Source organism: Mercenaria mercenaria, chromosome 19, assembly GCF_021730395.1.
Source record: "Mercenaria mercenaria strain notata chromosome 19, MADL_Memer_1, whole genome shotgun sequence".
NCBI classification, from domain to species: domain Eukaryota; kingdom Metazoa; phylum Mollusca; class Bivalvia; order Venerida; family Veneridae; genus Mercenaria; species Mercenaria mercenaria.
Genome location: NC_069379.1, coordinates 16,885,671 through 16,906,481, shown reverse-complemented (window position 1 = coordinate 16,906,481; position 20,811 = coordinate 16,885,671). Strand labels below are relative to the sequence as shown.

The 20,811-nt window shown below is 36.5% G+C and overlaps 1 protein-coding gene across 3 annotated transcripts in view; it reads right to left on the bottom strand.

Moving 5' to 3' along the window:
- The window catches only part of LOC123541870 (uncharacterized), a 69,779-nt gene extending 54,551 nt beyond the window's left edge, over positions 1-15,228 (bottom strand). Inside the window, exon 1 of one of the 3 annotated variants that reach the window (XM_053531352.1) lies at positions 14,424-15,228. In XM_053531352.1, the coding sequence (XP_053387327.1) occupies positions 14,424-14,517 (94 nt within the window). In that variant the 5' untranslated portion in view covers positions 14,518-15,228. The remainder of the gene's footprint in view (positions 1-14,423) is intronic. The other 2 variants (XM_053531353.1, XM_053531354.1) reach the window with 2 other exon arrangements.
- Positions 15,229-20,811: the final 5,583 nt, after the last annotated feature.

Sequence of the window (20,811 nt, the reverse complement as noted above, 5' to 3'; positions counted from 1 at the left end):
GCATCCGCGCAGTCTGGTCAGGATCCATGCTGTTCGCTTTCAAAGCCTATTGGAATTAGAGAAACTGTTAGCGAACAGCATGGATCCTGACCAGACTGCGCGGATGCGCAGGCTGGTCTGGATCCATGCTGGTCGCAAAGCCACTATGTTGGTTTTCCCATGGCACGGCTAATATATGCCTTCTGGTTTTAAACTGATAAAGGACTGCTTGTTCATTTAAACACTAAAAGAACTTGTAGACGAACTAGAGAGCTACTGTTTATCTCTGCCATACGGAAGAACCTACCTTATACCGTATTCTATTCTACTATAGGCTATATACCAATAAAAGAATTTGTTCTTTGTTTCATATAAAATTCAGCTACTTCAGAACAGTTTTGTTAGTTTCTAGATTTTCACTTCGTCGTAGACCTATTTTCAACAAGATATCTACATATTTGCTTCAAGAAAACGAAACGAAAAAGGGGTGTTGAATAGTATGCAGTGAAATGCAAGTCAGCTGAAGTCAGGTGACCTCATATTGCCGCATTTCAGAAAGTGGTCCGCAGAATAAACACCCTAGTTTCGTTTTTAAGTAAACAACTCGAAAACATGCGAATATTAGCATGAAAAGTGTCCTAGTTAATGTAAAATTCATTCTACGAGTGAAAGAATGCCCATTTGGCCCCCGATTTACGTGCAAATGCGCGAAAAATGGAAAAATTAGGATCTATATATTAGTGACTTGCATGCACCGGTAGAAAGTGCCATTAGAGGGATTGCACAGTGCATTTACTTCTAATGAATAGACACAACCTGTGAATTCTGCTATTATTTTACTTCTTTCATTTGATAACCTTGAAAGACATTTGATAACAAAAACTGGTCAAACTAAGTCCAAAACTGAAAACTAGTATATGGCCCGTTACCAAAGCAATTAAAATTCTATGCATTATAAGCAGTTTTTTGGTCGCTTGAAGAAAACAACACATTTTTAAAGTGTAAGGATTAAACTTGTGAACAGTTGTTTTTTTCCAACAGTTGAAAAAATGTTTTATGCCGGTAAAGACATGCAAGTCTCCAGAGGATGAACAAGTAGTCTAAGAGATTCCTCATGAATGACCGAGTGATGGGCACGTAAGTTTGGGGACGTAATTTATTGCAAACGTTTCAAGCCATCATCCCTACATATATTTTCTATATTTTCCTTATAAAACATGCACAAGAAAGACAAAAATACATGTGAATGACTGCTTAATGTGTATATTATATATAGTTATGTTGATATATGACACCATGTTGCTAAATTGACACTTATAACATAAAATGACAACTATATTATGATAAATGTATCATATTAATATAACGTGTAAACGGTTAAGGAACAAAGAAAAACAGAACATTTATTAATACATTATAAACATTAAAGATTATCACCTGTGACAGTAGCGTAAATAATGACATGCAAATCTCTCAAGAAAAACATGTGCAAAATGTAAAAAAACTACCGTACCGTGATATGTTTAATATTTACTACCGGGGTCAAAATTTAGTTTCATTTAATGAAGGATTAACTTTGCTGTCACATCACAGAAAGAACAAAAAAGAAAAAAAAAACAAGCGATATAGACATTTTTTTGCAAACCTCATTTAGCTAGAAGACGAGCAATAAACTTTGCACGTGTGCAGCAACTTGAATAGATTACCACTTAAAACAGTTTTCATGACGGACTTAAAGGCAAATAGAACGGTATAAATTTGGACAAGACCTGAAAATATTCGGATTTAAACTCAGTAGGAGATGCGCAAAAATGTTTTAGTTTGCAAGTTTTATTTTTGTTTTTGTTTTTCTTTTTTTTTTTTGTTATGTTTAACGTCACACCCATGCAATTACAGGTCATATGGCGGCTTTCCGGCTTTGATGGTGGAGGAAGACCCCAGGTGCCCCTCCGTGCATCATTTCATGACGAGCGGGCACCTGAGTAGAACTACCGACCTTCCGTAATCTAGCTGGATGACTTCCTCACATGAAGAATTCTACGAAATAAGTGGGACTCGAACCAACATCGATGAGAGGCAAGTGATTTGAAGTCAGAGACCTTAACCACTTAGCCACGGAGGCCCTAGCCTTTGAAAGTGTTTCTGGCGATGCAAATGTAGGGAATAAAAGTAAAACAATCGAAAGAATGAATGGCTTAGTGGCACCGGGTGCTCGTGACGAGCGGGTTTTAGTGGTATGTTGATCAAGTCTAACACCCACATCATTTTAACAATTACCAGTGATCGCCTGACCTACCTCAAAGTCAAGTTCGAATATTTTAAATGTCAGGCGTTAGCAAAAACAGTTAGAGGTATACATACTCATTCATAAAAAAAATCCCTTTAACGAAATGTCACAGGTATTACTAACACATAAAAATGTCAACATTATTGCTTCATTATAATACGTTTTTATTTGTTTTAAGCAAATAAATGATACACCACTTGACAAAGTTATGACTTTATAAACTCAACCGCGTACGGGTGTGACCCTGTGAAACTTAATTCCATTTTATTTGATTTTATACCATCAGAAAAAAAATGAATTTGTCATACCAGTATATATTTCGGGGCAATGGGAAAGACACAGAAAAAATGTCCAAAAAAAATGCGTCAACCTTTAGGCAAGCTGTATATATTTTTTTCTGTGGCGAAAGCCTGATTTTGAGGTGATGAACTATATCATAAAATGACGAATAAAGGAGATGTCTCCCTCTCTTACTGGTAACTAGATGGTTATGCTGGTAACTAGATGGTAATGCTGGTAGCTGGATGGTACCACTGGCATTTACTGCCTGCTAAAATGGTTTCGTCCAGGCGAGAGAGAAATTACTAGGAGCCAACTGCACTGGCCACATGGACCAGAAGACGTATTACACAGCACAATAGTCTATTATAAGCCAAGATGGAGTAACTGATCATTACGCAGTTTGCCGGACAAAAATGATCATCATGTATAGCTTGACGGACAAGCTGTCCCCAAATCGTATACCTTTGTTCATTCTAATAAATCACCGCAGCCTTTCATATATGTACACTCATTGACACATGAATGGATTTGAAAAATGAGCCAAGTAATACAGAATAAATGAAATTTTGACACAAATTAGATCTTAAATGTCTCAATTTTCAAGCTAAATTGGCTTTCTAATGAAGCTATAAGTTACCCAGACGGTGAAATAAAGCCGTACAATCCATCTTTTTCAAGTTTAGGATGAACCCATTAATATGTTACATGAATACGTATATACGCCTATAATTAAAGAACGTAAACTCGAAAGACCGAATTTTTAACCACATAAACTCATTGAGAAAAGTGTGTACTTACTTCATTAGTAATTCATTATCCAAATTTTATCATCCATGAATGAACTAAGTATATTTTTACACATTGGTACATGAAACGGTTTTATTCTGTCAATAAAGGTAAAAAGTAAATATTTGACTTTTATGAGGCAAAACGGGTCTAGAATTTGATATTTTAAACAAGCAATTTTCTTTATAAATTAAATAAAAGGAGGTCTATAATCATTCACAACAGCTGTTAGCAAGTGGCAAAATAGATTTTGGTGACTGCATGTTGTACACGTGTATGAAGGGATGATAAGCAAGCTTGAGGCCACTGGACAACTAGATAAACCGGTTATTTTTTAAAGAATATCAGTGCAAAAAAATTGCAGTTTTCCTGATAAACCATTCTAACTATGGTAAGGTTAAACTATAGAAATAATGTATTGACAGTATTAAAGTGGCATTATGCGCATCTTACTGCACATAGTGTGTTTTTGGTGAATGTTTTATAAAAACAATTTTCGATTGCTGTGCATTAAAATGTGTTAAATTACCCATAATGCCGCATAAGTATTTGAAGTTGATGCTTTAGAAATAAAGAAATCGGACTAACAAAATAATAGTACTTTTCTTCAATCTTCTACGCAGTGATCTTCCTTACCAATAGGTAGAGGTTTTTGAAGTTAAGGGAAGCAATTTGACTTTTCTTGAAATGACTGCCCCAATCGAAACAATAAAAGTCATGTTTGGAAAGTAATCATTTCATACTTGTAACAGGATGAGTTTGATATATTGGGTTAAAAGATATAATTTCCTCCAGCCTTTTTACACACGCATCTATTTCAGCTGGATTTTACTTGAAAAATGCGCATAATTCCACTTTAACATAAAATGTAATCAAAATACCAGATAACGTACAGATACACAAAATGTATTATGTGTAAAAAAATGACTTAGGTCAGCCATTGAAGACAAAATATTTCTCTCAACAACCATTGCTTTGGTGAATAAAATGTAACCTATGACAGGTAATATTTTGAATAATATTGCCCTTAATTCAAATCAATGCAACCGTTGCTAATTTAAAAGATGAAAGTCCAATTTTTGGGTTTTCTGTCACATAAAATGTTATTTAACTCGAAGTCTTTAAGTTTCATAAGTTCAAAAAAAAAACTTGGGCCATTTTGTTACGTAAATCCTACTTTTCTTTCTTCCCCTTGATAATTATATTATATTTCTTTATTTCCTCCAATGACGAAGAGCATATGAATCATACAATACAATTAAATACAAATACGAGAACAGTATATACAAAATTTATGTACATGTTTTACGACATGCATTTTAGTACATACAGTCGACTTTGCCTTGGTACTGCGCTGGGAAACAAATATGAATTTTAGACTGTATATCGACCGTCCCGTCTAATATAAGTGGACAAAATATTTCGTATCAAAACGTCAATTGTGTTGAAAACGTTTACAAAACGACAGTATGATAATTTAGTCTTTAATACAGAATAGGTACCGTACTAAGATTATTCAATTCAAAATTTAATCTCAACGCCTGAAGACTGCATATCGTATAACCGACCTTCAAGAATACTTTTGTGCTGATCAAAACAGTTTTGTAGGTCAGCCTTATTCAATCGATAGAAACTAAACGACCCCTAGCGGGCTGATTAAAAGATTATCTGAAATTCCGATCGCCGTGATAGTTAGATTGTCCGTTAAGATAGTATCGTAAATTTTAATAAACCAAGTTCTTTTATAGAATAGGTGTTAATTTATTTCTTTAAACAATCTTTGGGTGTGCTTTTTTTCCTTATATGATATTTTATTGTTCTGAAATCTTTAACCTTGACATTTTTGGTAAAATTTAAATAATGGTGCATACAAATTGTCTTAAGAATGCATTTTCTTAAATCTAACATGTTTCAACATGGACAGTCCAAAGGAATGTCCTTAGATGAAGTTATAGACAGCTTACAAGCTGTATTCAAATTTCGATGAATCTTTAGATTTTAGAGTTTCGACCCCCGGGTAATTCGGGTCGTAACTACATGGTTTCTTAACTCATATAATGCTGGACACGGTTGATTCTGCATTTGCAACCAGAGTAGATCATGATCAGCCTGCACATCCTTGCAGTCACTGTCTGATCAAGATCTGCACTGTTCGCCATTCAATCAATAAAATGTTTGGTTATCATCCCTTTTAACATTTAATGGTACTGTCCTTATTGAAAGATGGACAAGTTCATCATGTACATTTAGCAGTGTAATGGTTAACTGGTATTATATCAGAAAAAGATGCCAAGCTAGAAAACCCCATACACGCTGTATTAAAGTACGAAACAGCATTATAATACACTATCACTTCGACACGATCACGACGGTCAACAGTCAGAATATAAACTGCAACTTAACAGGTTTTTTTTTATTTTCCTATGAGTAATGCATGACCTTCCGCAAAAATGCCGGAATGTGCCGAAATCGATTACGTAATTTCCCGAATGTCATTACGGGTATTGCGTTGCAACCTATTCGTTACTCGAGCCTGCATCCGAAAATCTATAATTATGATTCACAACATGGTAAATAGCAAATCAAACTGAAACCAAATACATCACTTCCTACGAAATAGTTAACTATATTGGTGGTCTCGATCCTGAGGTCGTCATGTTTTACACGTTGAAGACCGGTAAATCTCTCATCAAACGAAGTCCAATAGGCAATATATGTGCAATTTATTCAAGTAATCTATAAACTGTTCCTTTAACATCGGTGTTTTATGACGCCTTTATCTTATTTTAAAGATAAACCTGTAATATATGGCCAATATTATTTCACCACAGGTAGGCAAGGAACGGGGAAGTAAAATTATTAACTATATACATCTTATATATTAAACACTTTATGGAATGGCTTGCACTTATTGGTTTGCCGATCAATAGTCAAAACTATTACCCTAGATCCGAAGGACCGATGCTCAAAAGTCTAGACTATTGACATGCAAACCATTAAACAAGTTTTTATTAGATGCCATTTGAAAAAAAAAAAAAACTTCCACATTTTTTCTTAAAGTTCTGAATTCTGCCCTGTGAAAGGCTAACTACGGGCTATAGCACAAACTACAGACCGGGCTATAGCACAAACTATGGACCGTCGATTTATATGAGGTGTCAACTAATAATGGTAACAAACAACTCAGAACAACGATGTTTGTAACTGTTTGTTTTATGGTCACTTTCCACCTTGCAGAGTGTCAAAGTAGGCCGTCAGTACGGACGGGCATCGACCCTTAGCCCGACGACTGACCTCCCTTCCCCACATCTGGCATTTTTGTTTTGTTTTGTTTTGTTGAGTTTAACGTCCCACCGACCCAATTATATCTCATATGGCGACTAGTGAAGGAAGACACAAGGTGTCTCTCCGTACATCATTTCATTACGGGTGGGCATCTTGGTAGTTTAATCATATTTTATTGCTTATATATACATGTATATACAGAAACAAAACATAAACGATACATTGAAAAGCAAAAAGGTTGGGCCCACATTCTTACAACATTAGCGATTGGCCCTCCCCTAACGTACCTTAGTAGAACCCTAAGCCAACTAGATGGCTTCCGCACATGAAAAATACAGCGCTTTGAGAGAGGCTCGAACCAACATTGGTGAGGGGCAAGTGGATTGAAGTGAGTGACCTTAACCACTGGTCATGAAGGCTCCTCCGGCAATTAAAGGTCGACAGGCAAAATACAAATTAATCGACTCCTCATATGAGCCGCGCCATGAGAAAATCAACATAGTGGGTTTGCGACCAGCATGGATCCAGACCAGCCTGCGCATCCGCGCAGTCTGGTCAGGATCCATCTTGTTCGCTAACGGTTTCTCTAATTGAAATAGGCTTTGAAAGCGAACAGCATGGATCCTGACCAGACTGCACGGATGCGCAGGCTGGTCTGGATCCATGCTGGTCGCAAACCCACTATGTTGGTTTTCTCATGGCGCGGCTCATATACAGTTTAACCTCTGATAGCGTCACGTCTAACGAATTACACTGCACACAACGTTACTAAACAAGAGACTATTGTCACAATGACATTTTTCCGAAAGGTCATCTTTAAGCTATTTAGGAAAACTGAACTATTAACTACATTTTGTCGTGCTATCAGTGGATTTTTATCACTTAAACCTTTTTAAAAAGAGTCGCATTTCGTTTAGTATTGGGACGTACATATTTGGATACATTCAACACGTCTCTGATTCACCGTTAAAAGTTTTAATACAACATCGAGCCTAGTCTCTCCATCAATCAAAACCACTTTGAATAACATTACACGGTCTGGAGTACAGGCTATTGTAACATTTACAATAGAGCGTCTTAAATTAAAATGTAAGCTTGATGCGCTCCTGATTTCTAGCTCCTAAAACGGAAGACAATCTTTATGAGTCTTTAGAAATGATGCATGAATGTTGTTTTATCGTGCAATGTTGCTATAGATATATTCGAACGCAAATGGAAGGTAATTCAAAGTAGGGTTTTTGATTGCGATATGAATTCATGTTGGAAATACATTTTGTACATTTATCGAAGTATATAGCGGTTATCAAAGGTTCTAACACGTCGACGTACATGTATGAATACGTTAAAAAAAGATCCGCCTTAAAGTTCTTATAGACTGCTGAAAACTACCCTAGTTTAAAGAATGACCGTTTTAACTTCAACCCATTGGCTTTTGTATTGTAATTCTACGTATCTGCTTGCATGTATATATATATATATAGGCAATAAAATATGGTTAAATTAAAAACTTCTGAAGTACTAATAAGCTTTGATAACGTGGCAGTTGAGTCCAATAAGTCCAGGGGTGTTCAAAGATAATCCATCATAGATCCATTGTATAGCAAATATTGGATTTGCCTGTATTGGAAAATTAACAGTGTCGATTGTATTGAGGTCAATTGCCACATTATCAAAGTTTATTAGTACGCTTAACAAGTGTTTTATCAACATTCAGCTGAAACAGCAATAACCTGAATTTTTACCGTCTGGGCGCCAAAACAGACAGACTAACGGTTAATAAAAGATGAAATTTTGACCAATGAGAATCTCGCATGTAAGGGCTCCAAATCATTTTAACGTATAGAACGTTGCAATATCTGAATTAACACAAATTTACCGCATGTGTGACTTTTAGACCATGTCAACTTGCGAATAAGTACATTGCGATATTAAAGAAGTTTTCATTTCAAATTCATTCAAAAACATGTAAATTTATTATGTAAATGCTTGCCTGTATGAATCATAAAACTGATGTGTTGAAACGTTTATGTCTTACGTGAAGAGGTATTGTACAACTTAAGATGCACTGAACTGATTAAAATAAATTTAAGAGTAACCCTTAATGGCTTATAGACTGAACTAAAAGTAAACTAATCATAAAATACATCTACTGATTCAAAAATGTGATAAGCTCTGACCTACTAATTTATTTTAACCGGGTGGCCTACTTTCGTCATTATATTGCGATGGTCTGCTAGGTAGGTTTAAGCAACACCGGGGCAGTGACGCGGGGGAGGTGTGGGGAGGGGGGGGGGTCTCTATGACAGAGTGGTTCAGATGACTTGCCCCATGTTGATTTGGTTTCGAAACCTCGGGACAGATGTAGTTTTCTTCAAGTGAGGTAGCCGTCCAACTTACTGAAGGTCGTTGATTCAACACAGGTGTCCGCCAGCACCTGTAATAGTGCCTGGAGGAGCACACACATCAAAAGCTGGGAGCACCAAAAAGATCTAAGCTGGACCAGTGTGGCCTTAAACCCAACAAAAACAAGACAAAATATCTAGTCACACCGTCAGAGTTCAGGCGTTATGGCTACTGGGCATGCTTTAGTGGTGGTGCAAGACTCCGGGACCACTTCGAACATTATACCAGGCACAAGCCGGCATCTGTGTAGAGCCACTGACGATTCAAGCAGGGCTCGAACCCACGTATGTGACAGACGAGAGGTATTAAGACAGTATCCTTTACCACTCAGCAACGGAGGCTTCCAACAGCAGTTCATTGAAGTGTATTTATGACACAGGTTCTTTGATCTTTAGTCTGCATAGAAGGTTTGTTTAAAAATCGTTATCGGTGGTTATATTCAAGCCAAGCCTTGACTGAAACTTGGTGCAACAATTCTGTCCAGTCAGGTATTTAATACCCATTCAAAAGAGCGTAAAAATGCTATCTTGTGAAAATAATTTTAATCCTAGCTGTAGCCCTTCCCTATGACCTTACCCAGTTTTCTTATCAAAAATAATACTACTGAAGATTTCAGTTGACTTATTTGACCATAAATGTAACTAAGACATTCCTTTACAACAGGATTAAAACTAAGCCCTTTAACTACTGTTAAGAGTTTATAATAACAATCGGGTAGATTATTGCCTTTATAAAACATTGTAAGTGGAATCTACATCTTGTATTGACACGATAATATCAATTAGCCAAATATGAAATTCACTTCACCGTATGATATCATAGTAATGAATTACTCCCAAAGGAATGCTTGAATATAGATATTCATTGATCTTTATTCTTTTACGAGTAGTTTCAAGACGTCGGCGAGAAGCCTGGGTTCGCAATCACTGCATTTCTGGGTCCCTTTATTAGTGCAACTCGGTTACTGGTACGAAATCGGAAATAATCACTATAAACATAACTTTTACATCTGTAGTGCTAAACTTTTATTTGGGTTTTGTTAGGTTTAACGTCACATCGTCACAATTTTAGGTCTTTATGGAGAATCCCCAGCTTTGATGAAGGAGGAAGTCCCCAAACGACAAGTGCCCCTACGTGCATTATTTAATCGCGCGAGGGTACCTGGATAGAACCATCGACCTTCCGAAAGCCAGCTGGATGACTTTCTCACATGAAGAATTCAACGCCCCTTGTTAGGCTCGAACCTACATCATTGAGGGGCAAGTGATTCGAAGTCCTAAACCACTCGGCCACTGCAGTGTAGATTTGCGATATTGTTTCGAAGCACTTCAAAGTTCTTAGTACAAGAACTGAAACCTATAGATTCATCATTTTAGGAAAATGGTTGCGCATGCGTATTACATGACATGTTATCAAACCTTTTATCAGTAAGATTATATTTGAAACAGGATTAGGACTGGAAACTGATATTCCAGTCAATATACCCAGCTGGATCTATGGCTAACATATGTTCAGTTCAAAGCCAAAACACCAAAGTAAAAAGTTAATTCCTGTGACACATATTCTGTTGTTACACTAATAAACATTTACCCTTACACTGGTTGACGGAGCTGAGAAATTTCTATCACAAAGGGTGTTGGTTCGAGTCTCATCAAGACCGCATACTGACTGGATAGCCTGGACTAGGCATGGCACTTTGGCTGTTTGTTACGTGTGCATATCCTTATACATTTGTGTATATTAATTTTGTTGCAATCGTTAATAACTGCGATAGCCATTCATGCAGCAGGCTTTGTGAAGGGTCGATGATTTTTTTCAATGTGTCCGACCTTAAAGAAACCGAAAAACTTGGCGTTCTCATTCATCCACAATGACCTCGTATTATACAACAGTATAGTGTTTACTATATCAACTTCCAAATCACTATACTATACCGTGTTAGAAATAGTTTGGTATCTTTTAATTTCTTAAACTGTTGACACGTCATTTTGTCCTGACCTTTCAACAAGTCTGGTCATCGGGGTCAGCATCTGTAAACACCGTGTATGGACAACCACGATGTAAATTGAGGATGGGCCAACCCATACATCAAAAAAGGGGTAGATACGAAAGACAAATATTAATGGCCTCTGGCTATTTATTTTTCATGAAGGATATTAAATGCTGGACGTGGGACGGTTTAGGTCTTAATTATAATTGTTAAAGTATTTATTCTGATGTGATTTTAAATAATACCCTATACCAATACTGATGAAAGACTGTATTATCCTAAAAGTGTATTCTCGTCCAGGCATACCCGTACATCAGTTGAGTCATGTGAAACATGAATCCAGATAGAATGGGTTTATACAACAAAGACAATATCTCCCATTTATCTCCCATCTATGTCTCAAACTTTTTGTTGAAGCTGTTGGATAGGGGGTGAGGTTCACGTTTCGCTGGCATAATTAAGTTTAAACGGCAACACTCTAGCTTTAACGGTGGTGGCAACAGGATATTATGAACTCGAAGACGGTTTCACCTGGATAAAATCACCGACCTTTTACATGACACCTGAATGAGAAAACCAACATAGTGCGTTTGCGCCCATAGTGTTGGCTTTCAAAGCCTACTGCAATTAAAGACAGTATGGATCCTGACCAGACTGTACGGATGCGCAGGCTGGTCTGCATCCATGCTGGTCGCAAACGCACTATGTTGGTTTTCTCATGGTGCGGCTCATATTTCTTTGAACACGTTCGTATCAGTTGTAATCCAGTATTGGTGTGAAAACATGACTTGATGTACCCCAAAATAAAGAGACAAGGAAAAAAGAAATGAAAGTGCATTAAGAATATAAATTGCTCGCTTACATCAAGGAAGCAACGACAGTCAACGACAAAAGCCCTCCTCATTTTCAGAAACAACGTGTGTACATTGGTTACACTGCTATTTTTGTTCAAAGGATGGTGTTGCATTTCGGCTGCGCTGGGTGCAGCTGCAATGTCGTGTATAGACGTCATGAACCAAACTGAGGGCTGGCAAACCTTTCCGTTAATTAATCAGTCATTTCCTCATATATGTAAAACTGCTGTGTGTGATGTTCCACTGACCTACTGTTGTAAGGAAAAATAAATGTTCCTAGAAATATTTGGGTGCGCCAATAATGTGTCTAAAGCTGTACATGATATCATGCCCATGCCTTGCTCTTGAATTAGATGGTATTAATAAATTTTCCTCCGGATACTAGTATATATAGCTACTACATGGTGGGCAATTTTAAAGAACACTATTAAACGAGCTCTAGTTCTTCTTATCTCTAATGATGGCCAATTTACATGTGTTAACATACCAGAAACCGAGCTTATATTATGACTGCGATTAGTGACAAATCTAGCAGCCCTTCTCTGAACTTTTTCAATTTGATCTATATGGCGCTTTTAGTATGTGGGTCCCAAATAGTACACGGAATATTCTAACTTGCTAATCATTAATAGGTTGAATATCGTCGTAAAATACAACCAATGCAGCGAAACACCTCATTTGATTTTGTTATGATTTATTAATCATAATTTTAATCCTCTCTAATATGCTTTAAAAGGGCGCGGTACCGAGCATTTAACGGGTGATCTCGGTTGTAAAGAAAGTCATTAAACCCTCACAGTGACCATTCCATTTTATAAATCAATGATGTAAATGCATCATCATTTATATGACACACAGGTAGCCTTTGTAAAAAGCCACGACTGGTTTCCTATTTATATTGATTTCTAATGGTATCGATCAACTCTTTTTTGAGGAACACAATGGTAAACGAATCATGTTATTTCAAGTTTACTTTCCGCTTTTGTTTGTTTTCACAGTTCTGTGTGTTTGTTATGCATTAGTTCTTTTATACTTAGGTTAGAGATGGGGTTAACGTATTTGGATTTGAAATTAAAGTTTCTCATACATTCACGGTCACTTTCGTAACGTCTGTTAAAATGTTTGCCTGAACATGTCATAGGTCATGGGCAATTCATGAAGGCCGGCAAATTCTCTTAGGAAATGTTGTACATGTATATGATTGTCTGTCTACACCCAACCCCCATGCACCACCTAAGCCCCCCTCTCCATCCATCACCCGACATCAGGGGGTCACATGATCGAGCCGGGTCAACCCAAATAGTGTGACCGACATATATCCCTGACTTCCATCAGTACATGTGTACTTAACAGTAATTTGAATATAATCTAACTCAAATAAATAAATGAAAGATGTGGTTGAAATTCACTTTTTTTATTAAACCTTATAAAGTCAATTCTATTCAGTCAAGGCAATATTTACTATTTGTACAAGACATGAGATGTGATTAGTTCACGGTCGCACAATAAAACCCCTTCGTTTTTGTTTTTTTAACCAGGAAACATAAATAAAGGCTACAATACACCGTCTCGCTAGCTTTTACCTACATGCTTGATCTTGAATACTGAAACACGTGGGCTTAGCTACTGCAACATCAAATCAAATCTACTTCTAATAGTGGAAAAAATTCTACTGTTATTCCCAGGTATGAGAATGACATAGTATCAAGTAATTATTTCTGAAACCTGCTAAAGGCTACACACAGACTGAAAATCGATATTTACCTCGATTCATAATCTGATAATACTGTAGTCATATATAGCAATGTATAAGGTTCAAACATGTTGTGTTTTTTATTCAGCTTTTGTAGCACCGTATATCTGTGTGTCCATGCTAGCTGTACAGTGTTTTATTTAAATACAAGTATTGTACAAAATTGACAATGATTTATCACACAATCTGGCGGTCTCTTTTAAGTTGTCAATACCAGAAGTAGTGATATATGTATTATTTAGCTGGTATAGACACCTATTTGACATGTACTCACTTATAAATGAAGTGCCAAAATCTTTGGGGCCTTTAGACAACTATGGGTATGAAATTAACAATTTGTATTATTTAACCTGTCAAGGACAGATCGAAAGGTCAGAGCGTAACTGTTCTTAATAAATTTGTGCATACAAGCAATGAAAAACTTAGAACCGGACACCAAATATCATACATGTGTGTGATATACACTGATATTACATGCAGTAAATCACAAATACTAACTTGTTTACAAGCAATCCCTTTTATCTGTTTATCTCTGCTAAATTCAGTGACTCAGACCCCTAATCAGCTAATGTGAACCCTTCAAAATCAAATCCTTGTAAAACCCTAGGATCATTTATCTATTGTCACAGTCATGCCCCGTAGACCTTTTTTTGTCAATGGCCCTTTTATTCTACAAAATATTTTCCCTTGTATGTTTGACAAGTGTATTATTGTCGGAACAACAGTGTATACATTTATGACAATGTCGGCGTGGCCAAATTTGAATGTAAGAAGAAAAGGATAGAAAGAAAAACTATAACTTACCTTGAGCAGAAATATTTGTTAGACACATACACACTAAACACAGAATAAATAAATCCAAAACACTACACGGTATACAATTCCACATTTTCCCCATGTTTGATATTATATATAAACTCCTAATTTGAACACGAAAACTAACACCTTTTCTTATGTCATGCTAATTACACATCCATAAAACTCACTTAGGAGGATTACACACTCCTCATTTGAATTATTTTACTTTGTAAGACACGACAATTTTAACCGTTTAGCTAACAATCCGTTAACTAATTAATCTTGTTCATCACGAAATAAAAAAAAAAGAAACGAAAAACAAAAATCCACGTGGAAATGACTAATATCCTATCAAGGTATCAGAATTATGCCGTTCTCGTCTCTAAACATTTTTTGAATGAAACAGATAATTTTAATCCCACAGTGGCTGGGAGATTTCGTATGGTAGCCCAGACGACTTATTTTATCATTTTTCACCTGTGTTGCCTTATATAGCGAAATACTACAACTGCACGCTTTTGAACGACGAGGAAATTGTTTGATCTCTCTTCTGTATGTTAAAAGTGAAACTACAAATATAGCAGACGACAGGTATTCAATTTATCATTTTTATTCCTTTTTGCAAATCAGTAGTTTAAAAGCGTTTATCAAAGTTATAAATACCCTGTCGATTTCCTAAACTATTGATCTAAATCCGTGTTTTAGTAGATGAAAATTATTTTCGGAATCAAAAAATACAATATTTGACGGGTGTGTCTTTCGAAATCTCGTCTTAAAATCGCCTTTAACGAGATTTTCTTTTATAATACTATAACATGTTGAACAACCGGTAGTAGCAGCCGACAATAGGTACGATTTGGATCACTAATCATGGGTTGAATAATCGCCTTCTATACAATATATTAGTGACTATAAATATTGGCCTGGCCTAGGGCGCGCAGTGATCTGTCATTGCGCACAAGATGACAATACAATGATGGTGTGCATTTTTTGTTCTCACATATAGATATATGTGCAAAATAAAGACTAGTTGATAAGTATCATTTTATGTTCTATATGGTATCACAACAAAAATAATATTCTTTGTTTTTATATTTAATGCAGTGAAGTGCTTCTATTCCATATGTATATCTATCGTTACATGCATTATCATATGTGGGCACAATTGTTTAAACCCATCCCAAAATATCTGGACAGTATGGTTGGCAGATGTGTGCCATTTTTTCTTTACACCCGCGACCCCGTCAAGTGAAAAACACGACATCGTTGCAGTTTAAATGGCAGAGGTACGGAGCGAAGATTTTCAACCCCGCGCTCCCGCTAATAAGGCACAGTAGGACTGTCCTTAATGAAACTGTCAGCGCTGTATCATTTCTAAATTACCAGGTAAGAAAAAGAGATAGGCCGTGACGTCTTTTTGAATTAGAGCGTTTGATAGTTTTACTGGGGCGGGTATCAATCGTGGCTTTCAAAAACTGCAGCGCCACTGCTGATTTCGATATTTATCAACGACACGAGTCCAAGATAAAACTACTCAAAAATCAATTCACCGTACCATAGTAATAGTTTATAGTTGTTTCCAGATTTTTTTCATGCATGGTTTCTGTTGTTGATTTAATTACGAAAACACGACAGATAAAGGGCGCCAACACGACATATTAATACCCGACCAACACGATATGGCAGAAATAAGTCACCATAATAAGGGCTCAATAACAACATAATGTGCAACAAAGTCATAACGATAAAACGCTTACGATTCTTCTTTAGAAAGATCTCGTTTCGTATCACGAGATCTTTCTAGATTTCCTCCAGCGTTCTATTGAATGTTTCAGACCCATTTAATTTCATACATATTTCTAATATCTTTGATTGCAAGAATTTTTAAGAAAAAGTTTTGAATACAGCTTTTATTTTGGAAATGAAATTAGGACCGTCACTACAATTTAGAATTCTACAGATAGAGAAATCTCTCTAATTTATTCAGTCATTAAACATTTATGACATTTAGATACATATCTAAAACCTTAATGGCATTAATTCAGACCATGGCTTATGTGAATCAATGTGCGATAGTTAGTTTCTTATACGGACTTTAAAGAGCAAAATTTCGCTTAAAATAGCAGTAGCATAACGGTGGATGGGGTCTGTTTTGCTCTGTACGGTACATTTTTTCTTCTGAAATGTTGCTGAAATCATAACTTAATTAAATTTATTTATTTATTTGGGTCAGTTTACGGCGCACCAACACAGTATAGGTTATATGGCGCCAAACAGGACTACAAATTTTGGTTCCACATCTCATTTACATCGGAATAAAAACATGAGGTATAGAATCAAAATTTGCATACCTGCTGGAATCACAGAGTTACTGCAAAACCAAGTGTTAAGACCCTATTAGTCGCCTCTTACGATCATGCAAGGGTAAAGCAGTGGTTCCAATTCTTTTCATACACAGATCGTCCCAGAACCACATGGGGCAAAAAAGACCTTTTAGTCATGAAATGTTCGCACAACAGAACAGCTACATATTGGGGTCTAATAGTAAGCTGAATCATTTAAGTGTGGTTGATTGACTGAAGTAATTTTTATTGCATCAGACGGTGCTCCTGTCATTTTCCTTTTTATATATACATGTTCTTCGAGAAAATATAGGTTACAGACATTTAACTTTTAGCCTGCTGGCAGCAAGTGATTCTGCCTTTGCAACCAGTGCAGTGGTGTTAAAGCGCATGGAAATACTTCAATTTTATACGACACAAACGGTGAATTGAAGTAATGGCTCTTTGCGGTGCAATTTACGATTATACTGTATATATGAATTCTACAAGTGAAAAAAATTGTTACAGATTAAGGAAATGTACTGTTTAAGGACCCTGTACAACCACAACCACGTGATACCTTATATTTTTAAGAAGATCGTGATTTAAAGGCGGAAGTTATATATATTCACTCGTCTTTCTAATTTTTCTCGGAAATATGCTTTTTGTTATATACTTGCGAAACGGAGAATAATCACATGATTGTCCTAAATGATTAATACCCGTACTGAAATATTATATAGAATTCAAACTATTAAAAATATATTTATGATATGCAACACGCAACACTTGAAGTGTGACATAAACGCGCATGCGCAATGATGCAGCGGGTATTATTGGTAATTTAAGTGTCGGGCTTTCATTCAGTAAAATCTCTAACCTACGGAATAATTAGCATTTTTGAAAGTCTTGCGGTTTAAAGGTGTACAACCAATATTTAAACTGGATTATTTATCTGACCTTTCCAAGCCTCTACTTCATGCTATCACAACCACACATAAAAGGCTGGTAGGATTTTTCGTTTGAAAAGAAAATGGGAAGATTTGCATATATTATTATACATCATACTGGTGAATAACGGAACTGAATTTTAGTCGTGAGTCATTTTTGTTTATTCAAGTCCACTTAAAATACAACTGCAGTTCGTATACACTGAATAAAATCGACACCCAATTTTGAGTCAGAATGGGTATTTTTAGACAGAAAATTATTTTGTCTACCATGTAACAATATGACCACACAAGATAAGCTACGAATGAAGCTTATTGACACACATGAATACCACAGTGAACGTTTACGAGCCTTAGAACATTTTTGCGGCGGATTATAATATTATCTGGGAAAATACTTGCTTTGAAAGACCCATTTCTATTGGTCAGTTTTCATAACTTAAGGCCAATCGACTTCTACGTTTTATTTTGTTTCTTCACCAATAAAAAGAGAAACTGGGAGCATTTTTTTTTTTGGTTAAATGTTCGGCGTGTTAGGTAGTTGTCTTAGTGCATCTATCACATTGCTACCTCACCATCTCTCCTTTGAATAACCATACCTGTCATTTTGTAAATAATTCCGAATACAACGTGTCGCAAAAATTTCAACCTAGTTGTATTTTAGACTATGTTACAAACTTACTAGATTTACTTTTCCGTCCGTTTCCATCCACCATTTCTTGCATATGGGTTTCAGGTTTCATTTCATTGCATATATGATTGTGTTTTGATTTTTCTATTGGTATATTTGAAAGAAAATATAGAATTTAACTACAACTTTTAGTATATTGTGTAATTTTTCAGCATTCTTTGGTCAAAATAACTATTAGAAGATGTGCAACCTTAATGAGATGGTAGAATATACGAAAACAAATATGTTTATTAAACGGTTACAACACATCAGCTCATTGTAAAGTGCCATTTTTGAACCGGGAATATACGGACCCTCATTTTGCTGCCATATAACACACATTTTTGTCACTCAGATTTTTCTCATCATACTTTCGAAAACTTTCTAGAAGGCCGGAAACCACCTTTAAGCTAGTAGTCAATTTCGCAAAAGGAGTGGATTAAAAAACTTCAGCCTTTAAGATGTTTATAATACATTTGAACAAAATAAATATTTAACATAGTAAGCTGTCTTTGCACTTGTGAGAAGTGGGTTAATACGTGGCCGAATTTCTGCGCTACCAGCCCAGACTTGGTATTACAAAAAGCGGGTTCCGGGGTCATCCGTTCACTGACATTTAAACTTACTTACTATAATGATATTGACATAATGAAATAATACCACATGAGGCGTGTCCTTTGGTGTGGGTTTTCGTAAGCATTTAGTAAGACTTGCCAGCCAAAACAAGTACATTTGTACACAAAAAACAACATTCCTGGCAAAATTATATATCAAGGATTAGCATTCCTAAAATGCATTAGGATTAAATAGGTTTGAGGGAAGGAAAGGTCTAAACTTCTTTCATGGTGACTGTAACTCGTCCGGTGCTCGTGGGTTCGTACGGCACTCGCAATTTCTTCGCACGGTGTCCTTAATATCGTACGGATATCTTACGTTAACCGTGCGAGTCCGCTGCGATAGTCGTGCGAGCATCGGCAAACCTCGCAGTTTTCCAAATCCGCATGGACGGCGTTCGATGCCCTTACGAGCTCTTCCGGGGCCTGTGCGGTTCCCGTAAGGGGCTCATGCGAACTGCTTCCGACCTCAAAAATCACTCCCAGCTGGTAGAGAACTCGGGAGCTCGGTGAAACATTTGTACGACGCTCGGACAAGTCAACGATGCCCGTACGGACGCAACGGGTATACTCGATACTACGAAAGTAAAATGACACTAAACGCTTGTCATTGTGTTGTTGTAGCCACCGTGACATCGTATTTTCATGTCCTCGTCATCGTGCGTTCGGTCCACCAACAGTGTATGTTCGTCCCATTACCGTCTCGCTACTGTACTGTCGGTTCATTCCAGCGTAATGTCATAATATCCCCTGTGCCTAGTGCTACAGTTATAGCACGGTGGTCATAATTTAGCAGAAGGACCGGGCAGAAATGCATGTACTTTGTAATTTATTTATAATTATGCCTTCCGTAGTTGTTTCCCTTTATAACATAATTTGATGAATTGACAATTCAACTGGCTCTTGACAAAATCATGAATTTTACTTTTGTTGGATGGTCTTAATGTATTGAGTAACATTTCATCGAATGCCATTTTGTTTTCAGGTAAATCTGTTGTCGGCAATATATCTTAAGATGAAAATGATACGAACTGCAGAATAACAGTTTAGCTGAATTTAGATGGATAGATGCTAGTCTCAAAGAGCAACGATGTCAGTAATTTTACACACAAAAATTGCTCATTTATGTATTACAATCTAAATAAAGATGTCTATAATATAATTAAGCGCGGCCAAAAGTCGAAAACTGTCTCCTTCTACTTAATCGATCATCAATGTTACACCCATCCCTCCTAGTAAAGTAGAACTAGGTGGAAAACAATATACGAAACTTTTCTGTAAAATGGTATGAAAAAAATGCATTCGGTGTTCATACTTATTGCAGCAATTTTATGACAAAAATACTCTTCATGGTGGTGCTAGACAATGCATTAACCGCAAGGTGATGGAGCGAACTCCGTGTTCTAACGGTGAGACGCTTAACTACAAAACCAACCAGGGGCCGCTGGATTCAAATTCAAATTGGACTCCCAATTTATATCTTGAACGTAAAACTATTATATAAAGGAGTTCCTTGTATGGGTATTTTATTTTTATTTTGGCAAGCTCAAGAATTTGGATAAATATGTATGTAACAGAGGCAGAGCCGCGTTACCGCCAAAACAGTTACCCTCAAACCGGATATTCCAATCTGCATAAACAAACAGTGTCAGACTTTTAGAATCTGTTATATTACCGCTATGTGCTAGGTTAACGTTACGTGTTAGGTAACTTTCGACGGCTGTTACAAATTTGGTACTAGGGAGAGTGACGGGTGTAGCACTATCCGCTACCACTCATGAATAGACTCTTAATCAAACCGAGTCTGCTATTATTTTGCTTGGTTGCATTCAGTGCTTC